Raw genomic sequence first — 12,843 nt, forward strand, 5'->3', positions numbered from 1 at the left:
TGACCAGACAGGATGTTTACATACGTGTCACCTGTCAGAGTCTTAGCTAGACGTATCTGAGGTCCCATTTCCCTCAAACTGCCCACTACACACACAATTACAGAGCCTACAACAGCTTGAAACTGTCCTCTGCTGATATTCAGGATCCATGGATTCATGAGGTTGTCTCCATACCCTTCCCGTCCATCCGTTTGATACAATTTGAAACGAGTCTAGTCCGACCAGACAACATATTACCAGTAATCAACAGTCCAACGTCGGTGTTGATGGACCCAGGTGAGGCATAAAGCCTTGTGTTGTGCAGTCATCGAGAGGGCATATCGATGATGTTTCATTGGATGGATCACACGCTGACACTTGTTGAAATCTGAGCAATTTGCGGAAGGGTTGCACTTCTGTCATCTTTAACGATCCTCCTCAGTTGTCATTGGTCCCGTTCTTGCAGGATCTTTTCCAGCCACAACTATGTCAGAGATCTGATATTTTGCCGGACTCCTGATACTCACGGCACAGCTGTGGAGTGGTCGTACGGGAAAATCCACACTTCATCGCTACGTCGAAGATGCTGAGTCACATCGCTCGTGCTCCAACTACAACATCTCGTTCAAACTCTCTTGAATCTCGATAACCTGCCCTTGTAGCAGTAGTAAGCGATCTAACAATTGCGCCAGGCACTTGTGTCTTATATAGGCGTTGCCAACTGCTGTGCTGTATGTTGCCCGTTTACATATTTCTGTATTTGATTACACGTGCCTATGCCAGTTCCTTTGTTGGTTCAGTGTATATGTATCATATTCCACTTTCTGAAAGGCAATAACCGAATACTTCATGTATATAACTTTTCATAATAACCTTTCATGTTTCCTTACTCTTTTCCTACTCAGAGCATTAAAATGAGTTCAGAATCTCAATCAAACTACTTTTTTATTATTCTTACTTCTTTGTGCCATTATGTCTGCAACATTTAGATGCTACACATCTGCTGCATGACATGGGGTTTTTATAAGGCCTGTATTTCCTCTCACACTCCTGTATTCCTTTAGAGTTACAGAAAAAGTCAATAACTTGTCGTTATTTAGAATTATCTTGCCTAATTATCTTTATACCTAGTGCTATCAGCACTGTGACGACTGCTTATACTACTACTGAAATAGTAAATGATGTTACCATCATACTATGAAAAAGGCCCTATTGCTGTTACCACCATCTTGAATTTTCTTCAGCAACTACTACTACTGCTGCTGCTGTTACTGCTACTACTGCTACCATTACTGACAGTTGTGTTACTAATACTAACACTAATGCTTGATTTCTACCATGATTACACATGATAAAGTTGGGGTTAGTCACATTCAGAGAACAGAGAACTAGCATGGTCCATAATGCTTTTGGCATTTCTCTGTTCTATAGTGTGTGATGGACACATATACACAAACAGTTTACTTATAATGGGCTGTTTATGTTATCTCTCTAGGTTTGCTAGCATATCGGCAACTCCAATGTGTTCAGCCAAATATTGCTACCTTGAGGAACCATGAGGAGAGTGTGACCATATCTAATAGCACTGTACAAAGGACTGCAACTGAAGTGTTGCTGTGACCTGAAGCATAGGCTGCTGGTGCTGTAACAGTCGATGCCATTGTTCAGTTCCACACAAGACCATTGTCATCGAGTATGACGGCAAGATGGGCAGAATTTGCATGTTTTCAACAGGCGCAGTGGTGTCACTTCTCATGTCATCGTATGGGAGCCATCTGTTTTGATGTCAGGTCACAGTAGGTAGTGGTGGAGCGAACCTCATTGGCAAAACGGTAAGCCACGGACATCCTGCTTTAGCAGATAGTGTTGGAGTTTTAACCCTACCACTACTATTGTAAGTTAGTATGCTTTAACATCGATAACGCAAAGCCCTGTCTCTCTGTTGCCACATATACTAGACCACAACAGAACAAATAGTCCTGTCACAGGAAAAGCCACTTACAACTCTCTTACTAAAATGTAGTTTAGTTTCCAAATAAAGTACACCGTGGGAGAGTGGTCCTGTTAATAGGAAAAGCTAATCAATAGAGTTACCATTTTTACAGGACCTTACCGTGTGTTGTACTAATGGAAAAGTAAATCAGACTATTCAATTCTTCTCCTAAGATCTTGCCCAGCAGTTCGATAGAAACGCAGCATGAAAAATATTATACTTAAGTTAGGACAATTCAGTTCCAATATCATTTAGTGGTTTAAAACATGTAGTAGTGGTTGCCAAATTATACAGGCAATGAAACAGTGAAGTATTGGAAAAGCAGAAGTAAGAAATTTGCCTACTTTCTTGCTACAGTTTAAGTTGCTTCTTCAAATAAATATTACTCCACGTAAATAATCGTTATACATAACGTTTTTAAAGGAGAAAGAGCCCAGTGGATAACATGAAGGACGATAAAGAAATGGGCTGGGGGGGGGGGGGAACTTTAGAAAAGCATTTACTATAACACTTTACAATAGTTAAGAAAATTTTTCATCATATACAATTTAAATGGAGCCTCTTGATATTAACTTGCCACTTCATAAGTCAGTAAAACAGGATACTCGGATTAATCCAACACCAGAAAAGAATGTGTATGATTAGGATGAAATAATGGGGTGAACCAGTTTCTTTAAAGTTCAAGAATGATTATTAAAAACACTGTTTAAATTAATGGTTCACGCTGTACAAAAGTAAAAATACAGAAAATCTTATCTGGTGGCTACACTATCTGATGGCTACACTAATATACACATATACATAAAATATAGTAACAGTATGCGAAAATTTTAAATCAAAAAGGAAGTATAAAAATTTAAATGATCTGTAAACAAATAATGTTGTTGAGTGAACCCTACAGACATCCTGTTGCCTCACGTGTTACCTCTCATGTAACATTGACATTACACAATTTACCAATATGACAATGGTTGGCCACGCACAGGACATGTCAATGAATTGTCTGTGTGATGTGGAAACACTCCCTCGCTCAGAAAGATAGTCAATACCCAGGTCTGACTGTGGTGAGACATGCATTGGCACTCCATCCCCATGTCAGTATCCAGGATGTCTAGGTAGAGCTACAACAGCTGACTCACAAGAAGTTACAATGGCTTTAGGACGTCCTTCGCAACAGAATTACTTCATACATCAAGGCAAGTATGTGTACAAGATGATACTAATAAGTGGTTTCAAACAGCTACATTTTGAGGAAATTTGACTCTATTTTATAATGACTGAAATAACATCATACATTGTCTCATGCTATGAAGTTTCATTTCGTTCCGTCCACCACCTTTTCAGGATGCATCTCTTTCTGTGTCACCCAGTTAATATCTAAGCATAAACTCTAAACTCCAGAACAAGTGCTGCCCAGAATCTTAGATGGAAATTCTTTTTCTAATTCTACTTGCTTTCCTTGTCTTGACTCTTCCTTCTTTTCCTGCTGAAGACCACCATAAATTCAAATTCGTACATGTTATTCGCACTGCAGCAAGGTTTTGTACGATTGCAATACACCGAAACCCTACTCCCACATCCAGTCCCTCGAGGATGAAATTGGAAAGCACACAGGGTGATTCACGAACATATGCAAATATTTAAATACGTTATTCTACAAGTAAAACTAAAGAAGTTTATATAAACATAGGTCCACAAATGTTTAATTACAGAGTTACGGCTAATAAAACTCTTTAACAACTTTGCTAATACGACACCATGGCAAAACTGTACGAGGCTGAAGCCAATCATGATTTCTATTTTTTTTATTGATCTGGGGAATCTAATAAAACATGTCCCAGACGTGTATCTGCAGTAATTTTCCAGAACATCCAGAGAAGCAAAGATTATTACACAGGTAAATTTGTTTACTTTACATTAAGAATGTAGAAAAGTTACGTCATTGTTGGCAACTGTAAGTGAGTTGTTTCACTCCTTTTCCTAACCTTCAAATGAATTAGTTTTCTGTATTATTGGGTGAAAGAGCATAATAACAACACTGTGTTTAAGTGAAACTAGAATTCACGTCTGCTATGGCACTAATAAAGTCATATTACCTGACATGTTCATACAGTTTCATTAACGTTATTGCCATCATTTTCTCAAAATTAAATTCTCTACAACTTCTCTTTAAAACTTTGTGCTATTGTCTGGAATTTAAAAAACAAATTGGGCCAAGTAGTCAATAAATTTAAAATTTTATGAAATTATGTCTTTGCTTCTATGGATCTTCTGGGAAACTACTGCAGATACACGTCTGGGGCATGTTTTATTAGATTCAACAGATCAATAACAACAAAACAAAAGGAAATCGTGGTTTACTTTAACCTCGTATAGTTTTGCGATAGCTTCAGATTAGCGAAGTTGCTACATTTCAGGCAAAATCTTTTGTTAGCCGTAACTCTGTAACTAAACATTTGCGGAGCTATGTCTATCTAAACTTTTTCCTTTAGTTTTACTTGTAGAATAACATATTGAAATATTTGCATATCTTGGAGAATCATCCTGTATAGCCAGCAATGAAAGTACAAACTGTATCCAGCACATCAATATGTAAAAGATCTCTTGGGAAAGAATTTTGACATACAAATATTACTGAATTGAGTGAAATACATGTGCTCTGAACTGAAAATGATCCACATTGTCATGTCAGATAAATATGTGTAAAATCTGATGTAAGACATTAAATATGGAGAGTGAGCTTTATTATACGTGCGTACCCAGAGAAACATGTAGAGACTGAATTAAATATAGTTACCATTAACCACCAGAGACGAAGAGTTTTATAAAAATAAAATTAGGAGCCATACGATTCTTTATCACAATTTGTAGTGTGTGAACGTGGAGAGATGTGCAAATGTAAAGATGGAACTCACCAAACGCAGGAAACATTGGCGCCATGAGGTGGGCCATTGGAGTGAAGACCAGTGTGTGGCGCAGCAGAGGTGTTCCCGTTGTCTGCAGCGGCTGGCACACTACACAGAGACAGAAAGAGAGAGAGAGACATGGTGTGGGGAATGTGTGATCGCACGGAGGGCGGATGGCGGCTTACTACAGCCAGTTCTACTGAGGTATTGTCGACACACAATAAATGGAGCATCCACTCCCAACGACAAATAGTTGGTTCACTAAGATGAATGAGTCGCCAATAAGTTAATCGCTTGACTCATTGCTTATCCTGAGTTTCCAAGACCTGTAGCTGAAGTATACCTAACAGCAGTCTGTATAAAATACAGCGCAAATGAGAGTACCTGGAGGACAATGCTCAAGGGTCATTCAGTACTTAAAAGACAAACTGGTCTGGAGAAAATAGCGTTTCTTCTTACAAAACAATACTGTTTCTGCTTTTCAGCATTTGAGTACTTGTTCCAACGGGCTACAAGCTTTTCTATTCCGGCTGCAAAGAACTCTTTTATCTTGACGTTTGAACCAATTTCTCACAAACTCTTTCACGTCCTCATTGTCCAGGAACCTGTTCCCACGCAATACGCCCATCAGTACAGGAAACAAATGCAAAACATGAGGTGCTAAATGAGGACTGTAAGGGGGATGAGGCAGTACTTCCCAGTCCAGTTTGTCGATAGTTTCACGGGCTCGTTGAGCAATTTGAGGACGTGCTTTGTCTTGCTGGAGAATCACACGTCTTATCTGAGATCCACGACATCTCTCTCTTAAGGCTGGCTTCACCTTGTTTAAAAGCAAATCAGAGTAGTATTTTCTGTTCATTGTACGCTGCTCTTCGAGATAATCACAAAAAACTGGACCTTTAGCATCCCAAAACACTGTCAACATGACTTTTCCTGCTGATGCTTGGATTTTGAATTTTTTCTTGACAGGTGAATTGGTGTGCTTCCACTCCATGCTTTGTCTATTTGATTCTGGCTCATAATACTGAACCCAAGTTTCATCACAAGTTAAAATTTCGTTGAGGAAATGCTCACCTTCTCTTTCACAACGTTCCTTTAACTTTGTGCACACTCTCAGTGTTGATTCCTTGCGTAGCCACGTCAAGTGCTTTGGGACCCATCTTGCACATGTTTCGAGGTACTAACACCTAGTTACAGATAATGTTATCAACTATACTAGTACTAATTTGAACCTTATGAACCACCATTTCCACAGTCACACGGCGATCGGCACGAATAATGTCATCAATTCGACTTTCAAGTGAGGAAACTGCATCTTGACGGCCAGAACAGTGTTCGTCAGTCACTGAGTTGTGACCATTTTTTAACTGCTCTACACCCTTGTAAAACTTAGCACCATTCATGCAACCTTCACCATGAACTTTAGACATTCTACAGTGTATATATACTGGTTTCTCGCCTTCAGCAAGTAAAAACCGAATAAGAGAACATTGTTCAACTAGTGGGGACGTTTCAAACGCACTCGCCATCTTTAATTGTATTTTTGATGCTATAAACAAAACAATGCTGATACATCAGTCTCAAAAGGGCTCGTTCCAGTGATGCCAAGTTCAAACCATAAAACTAACAAACGTGTCCTACCAACAGTTTCTTCACTAGACCAGTCTGTTTCTTTAATAATTGAATGACCCACGTACTTAGGAATACGCATCATTTCCTGATCGGGCGTTTCAATCTAGTCAAAGATTTTCAATCACGTGACGCAACGCACTCTATAAAGCTAAGCTGGTCCCAGCATCTTCTACTCTTTTTCATTTTGTGGGACGTGAGATTGTGTTTTGTACAATATTTGTAAATTACAGCAGTTCTGTACATTTTAGTGCTAGTAAAGTTTTGGGGAAATTTTGTGAATTCCTCATTTACAGAGTTTTATGGCGAATTAAATTCAGTACATTTTCAAACAGAGTTATGTAACGTATGGGCAGTTACGGTACACCTCATCTATCATGCACCATATTGTACCTTGTAAAAGATGTTCTTCTTAGATGGCACATGGGATATTTCCAAATGAAGTCGGTTTGTTTAATCTCTTAACGGTTTTTGCGATCTTGAAACCGGAAGTTTTTATGTAAGTGAAGGGATCACTGGTGCCAGTTGAAGCAAGACATGTGGAATGAGTGGCGAAAAGTGAAAATGTGTACTGGACTGGGATTTGAACCCGTGATCTCCTGCTCACTAGACAGGTGCGTTAACCACTGCGCCATCCGGGTCACAGTCACCACAGCTGCGCTGGCTACCTCGGCACGCCTCACAGCCGATCCAGGTTCCCAGAGCGCGCCGCCTGCCTGCAGTCACTGTCCAGTGACTCCGTGTTCGCCACTCTGAGACTCCCACAGCAGATTGGTTGAATTCATGAATCTGCACTGAAGAAGGTGGATCCATTGCCCAGCTAGGCGCATCAGTTATATGAATCCAACGTGTCTGTCCTTTCAGACTTTGATATAATCAAAATTTTTGTAAGTTTCTATTACAAAATGTTGTCACTTGTAACTGATTTTTGATTCTACTAATTCTAAATCTATTTAACTTGCAAATTACTGTTCTGAAGTAGATTAGTATTGTAACATGCAGACTATTAAATGCAGTATTGACAAGATTATCTCGATTGCAATACTTTTCAATTTGAATAGATTAATTTTCGTAAGCTCATGACCTTGCCATACCTACAAACTATTACTTACATTTAGAATTACCTTACTTTCATGCTGCTGCCTATAACGAGTCAGCCTCCTCCAACATTACCTTTTTTTATGGAGATAATCGATGCCATGTATTCTATTGATTCTTGCATAGCTTAAAATTATCTCAGCTTTTCTAGTAAAAGAATTCATATGATGTTTATGCGATGTATTATATTTCACGCTATATTGTATAAAAACAAATTAATGTGTTATAATAGATATGTACTAACAGTTAAAATTACTTTTCTTTTACAAAATATTAGAAATTACGAAATTCCTGGCATATTTAAAATTCATATTATTAGTTGCACAATCTAATACTAATCATTAAATTCATAAGAAGCGAATGAAAGCATCGCGCACTATCAGAAAGTGTGAGACTTGAGTTTCTTCTACTGTATGCAATTTTCGAACACTTTACGGGAAATAAGGCAGGTAATATTTACAGCGATATTTCGGCGGGAGTACATCCCGCCATTTTCAAGGCACAAACTGGTAACGGGCAGGCGGTGTACAGACAAATTTAAAACCTCCGTTCTAGAGTAATTCAGGAAAGATAACACACACACACTGAACACTAGTGCCACCAAAGATCACCAAAGTGAGAGATATCGATAGTGAAAGACTACGAACTAACAAGTGTTGCTCTGTTTTTTGACAAGGAGAGAGCAGAATTCGAAGCAGAGTGTAAACAAAAACCTCAACACCTGTTTACAAGGTTGCTCACTAATTCAATCTCAACAGTCTCCTGAATAACATCGTCCCAATAGCTGGACGTGCATCTCAATATCTCGTTATATAACATAGGGTGACCAGTATCCAAACAATGTTCGGCAATAGCAGATCTACTTGGCTGCTGTAATCATGTGTGCCGTTTATGCTCAGTGCATCTGTCCTCCACGCTCCTGATAGCCCGACCAATGTACGCAATGCCACGGCTACAAGGAATGCGACATACACCCACCTTATGTAAACCAATATCATCCTTAACAGAACAGAAAAGCACTCTAATTCATATCATGTGAACTGGATCCACCAGAAAATTCGTTTTCCTATGGAGGTGGAAGATGATGGTTGCCTTGCCTTTCTTGACGTTTTGGTTAGGAGGAAGGCTAATGGACCATTGCGACATGCAGTTTACCGGAAACGTACTCACACTGACTTGTATTTACAGGCTGATAGTTCTCACCATACTGCTCAGCGTGAAGGGGTACTCCGTACCTTGGTACACAGGACACATGTTATTTCCGACACTGAGACTTTGCCAGCTGATCTGGCCCATCGTGAAATTACATTTCGTCAAGATGGTTATAGTGAAAGACAGATTGAAGGTGCGTTGCACTATCGACCAACTGTGCATCGGGTGATTGATGATAATACTGTGTTGACACCTGAGTCTACTGCCTTTTCGCCTTAAGTACCAAGCACTTCCAACAGAATCAGTCGTATTTTACGGAAATACGATGTGAAATATATTTTCCGGCCTCCATCTAAAATCAGAGTGCTTTTAGGTTCTGTTAAGGATGATCTTGGTTAGCATAAGGCGAGTGTATATCGCATTCCTTGTAGGTGTGGCATGACATATTGGTCAGACTATCAGGATCGTGTAGGACCGATGTACTGAGCATAAAAGGCACACACAATTACAGCAGCCAAGTAGATCTCCTACTGCCGTACAGTGTTTGGATGCTGGTCACCCTATGTTATATAAAAATACCAAGATATTGGCATGCAGGTCCAGCTATTGGGATGGTGTTATTAAGGAAGGAGTTGAGATTAAATTAGCGAGCAACGTTGTAAACAGGGATGTAGGTTTTTGTTTATAATGTGCTTGGAATCCGGCTCTCTCCCTTGCCAAAAAGAGAGGAACAGACTCAAATTTACCTCACATGATAACTCGTAGTCTTTCACTACTGATACCTCTGACTTTGGTCGTCTTTGGGGGCACTAGTGTTCAGTGTGTATGTGTGTTATCTTTCCTGAATCACCCCAAGACCGGAGGTTTTAAATTTTTTTGTACATCTCCTGTCCGTTATAGTTTCTGCCTTGAAAATGGCGGGGTGCACACCTGCCGAAATATCGGTGGTAGCTGTAAGTATTACCTGAATGAATTCCCGTAAGTTGTTTGAATATCATAAAGCGAACGTAAATGATGGTGTATTTCCTCGCGTGGGTATATCTAATGAAACTCAGTGACAGAAATTATGGAGTTGTCAATTCACACACACATACACACATGTAGAAGTGTACAACACAGACGAGTTGCATCTCTCGTGCTTACCTGGTGTCTGCTTGAGCCTCTGCAAGCAGGCGAACTAACTCCACAAAAGTGCTCGGGTAGCTGCGTGCAGCGTCAACCCAGCCCTCCGTGGCCATCACCCTGAGGAAGCGGGCGCTTATGAAGGCGACGGCGGCCCGCGTGAGGCCGGTGCAGGAGTGCCGCATGGCGGACACGGCGGTGGCGGCCGCCGTCTCAACGGACAGCTGCGCAGCCGCGAGCTGCTCGCACGCCGGCTCCACTGTGGACAGCTCTGGAACACGGCCCCACTCAGCAAGCCTCTGCGGCCCCCATACTTGTATCAGCCACAAGCAGGTCTGTGTCAAGCAACAGCTGGGAAATGTTTGCCCATCGTACGTCTGTCACAACAAAACGATATCCTTACTGTGTAGAATTCATGCCAAGGTTCAGTAAGTCCATATCTTTAATGCACAAAAAAGAACTAAATCGCGATGATACAAAGAAACTGGTACATGTGCCTATTATCGTGTACGGCCTCGGCAAAAGTGCCACAACACGACGTGGCATGGACTCGACTAAGTAGTACTGCAGATAACTGACACCATGAATCCTGCACAGCTGTCCGTAAATCCGTAAGAGTACGATGGGGTGTAGATCTCTTCTGAACAGTATGTTTCAAGGCATACCAGATATGCTCAATAATGTTCACATCCGATAGCCGTCGGAAGTGTTTAAACTCAGAAGAGTGTTCCTGGAGCCACTCTGTAGAAATTCTGGACCTGTGGGGTATTGCATGGTCCTACTGGAATAGCCCAAGTCCGTCGGAATACGCAATAGACATGAATGGATGCACGTGATCAGATAGGACGCTTACGTACTGTCACCTGTCAGAGTTGTATCTAGACGTATCAGGGGCCCACATCACTCCAACTGCACACACCCCACACCATTACGGAGCCGTCACCTGCTGGAGCAGTTCCCTGCTGACATGCAGGGTCCATGGATTCATGAGCTTGTCTCCATACCTGGACATGTCCGTCTGCTGGACACAATTAGAAATGAGACTGCCGGCCAGGGTGGCCGAGCGGTTCTAGGCGCTACAGTCTGGAACCGCGCGACCGCTACGGTCACAGCTTCGAATCCTGCCTCGGGCATGGATGTGTGTGATGTCCTTAGGTTAGTTTGATTTAAGTAGTTCTAAGTTGTAGAGGACTGATGACCTCAGAGGTTAAGTCCCATAGTGCAAAAAGGAAAAAAAAAAAAAAACGAAATGAGACTACTCCGACCAAGCAACACGTTTCCAGTCATCAAAAGTGCAATGTCGGTGCTGCTGTGCCCAGGCGAGGCGTAAAGCTTTGTGTCATGCAGTCATCATGGGTACACAATGGGGCCTTCGGCTCCAAAAGCCCATATTGATGATGTTCCGTTGAATGGTTCATACACTGACACTTGTTGATCACCCAGCTTTAAAGTCTACTGCAATTTCCGGAAGGTCTGCACTTCTGTCACGCTGATCAATTCTTTCTTCGTCGTAGGTCCTGTTCTTGCAGTATCTTTTTCTGGCTGCAGCGATGTCAGAGATACGATGTTTTACGGGTTTCTGATATTCACGATCCACTCGTGAAATCGTCGTACGGGAAAATCCCCACTTCATCGCTGCCTCGGAGATGCTGTGTCCCATTGCTCGCGCTCTGGCTGTACCACGACGCTGAAACTCACATAAATCTTGATAAACCAACAATTATGGCAGCAGTAACCGATCTAAGAACTGCGCCAGGAACCTGTCTTATATAGACGTTGTCCACTGCAGCCCCTATTCTGCTTGTTTATGTATCTCTGTATTTGAGTACGCATGCCTATACCTGTTTCTTTGGTGCATCAGTGTGTTTGCACAGGAAGTCACCTAAAATTCAAATCCAGCACAGTACTGAGAATGGCAGATTAAAACTGTGTGCCGGACCGAGACTCGAACTCGGGAACTTTGACTTTAGCGGGCATGTGCGCCACCGCTGTGTTGTGGAAAGATCCCCCAGGCTTAGGCAAAGCCATGTCTCCACAATATCGTTCCTTCCAGGAGTGCTAGTTCTGCAAGGTTCGCAGAAGAGCTTCTGTGAAGTTTGTAAATTGAGACGAGGTACTGGTGGATGTAAATCTATGAGGACGGGTCGTGAGTCGTGCTTGGGTGGCTCAGATGGTAGAGCATTTACTCGCGAAAGGCAAAGTTCCTGAGTTCGAGTCTCGGCCAGGCACATAGTATTAACTTCGACAGTTCTCACTGATATAATATCTCAGTTATAAGGGCGTTATTACTGAAGGTATTCCCAGTTCCTTTTATACTCAGTTTCTACAACGCCTACATTAGACGGTCAGTTTGAGCCCTTAAATCAGATGTTAACCACGATTTAATTCTGCAACTAAATGTAAAATTCCTGAGAAGTAACAGAGCCCAGGGAAAGGGAATGTAACAACCAAACTTCCCATAAATGAGGAAATGGATGTATCAAATACACTGCCAGAAAAAAAAGTAACGCACCTCGAAAGACGACGTCAGTTTTGTGCTGATGTCGAGATTTGCCACCTAGATGGTGGAAAATGTTTGATAATGGTTTCAGTGTCGTCCGCAAACATATAGGAAAGATGCATAGCTATCAGAGTGGCATGTGTGTGTACCCTTTAACAGGGGATGCTCACAGGAAGAAGGCTCAGTGTGGTGCAGACGTGTGAAGCGAGCACGCAACCATGCCACAGAGACCCACACGTGCTTCCTATGCTTCATACAAGCTGCTGAGCGAGTTTTAGCGGGGTCAGATTCATCTACATCTCCATCATACTCCGCAAGCCACCTAATGTGTGGCGGAGGGTACTTTCGGTACCACTACCTGATCCCTCCAACCCTGTTCCACTCGCGAATAGTGCGTGGCCTCTGCATTGGCACTAATCTCTCGAATTTTGTCCTCGTGGTCAATAAGCGAGATGTGTGTGTTG

General features: G+C 41.7%; 1 protein-coding gene across 1 annotated transcript in view; it reads right to left on the reverse strand.

Annotated features, from left to right (window-relative positions):
• Nucleotides 1-12,843, reverse strand: part of LOC124553322 (ankyrin repeat, PH and SEC7 domain containing protein secG-like) — a 66,861-nt gene that overhangs the window by 17,510 nt on the left and 36,508 nt on the right. Inside the window, exon 4 of the mRNA XM_047127200.1 lies at nucleotides 9,901-10,150. Coding sequence (XP_046983156.1) covers nucleotides 9,901-10,150 — 250 coding nt within the window. The remainder of the gene's footprint in view (nucleotides 1-9,900; nucleotides 10,151-12,843) is intronic.

Source organism: Schistocerca americana, chromosome 11 (genome assembly GCF_021461395.2).
Source record: "Schistocerca americana isolate TAMUIC-IGC-003095 chromosome 11, iqSchAmer2.1, whole genome shotgun sequence".
Taxonomy (NCBI): Eukaryota; Metazoa; Arthropoda; class Insecta; order Orthoptera; family Acrididae; genus Schistocerca; species Schistocerca americana.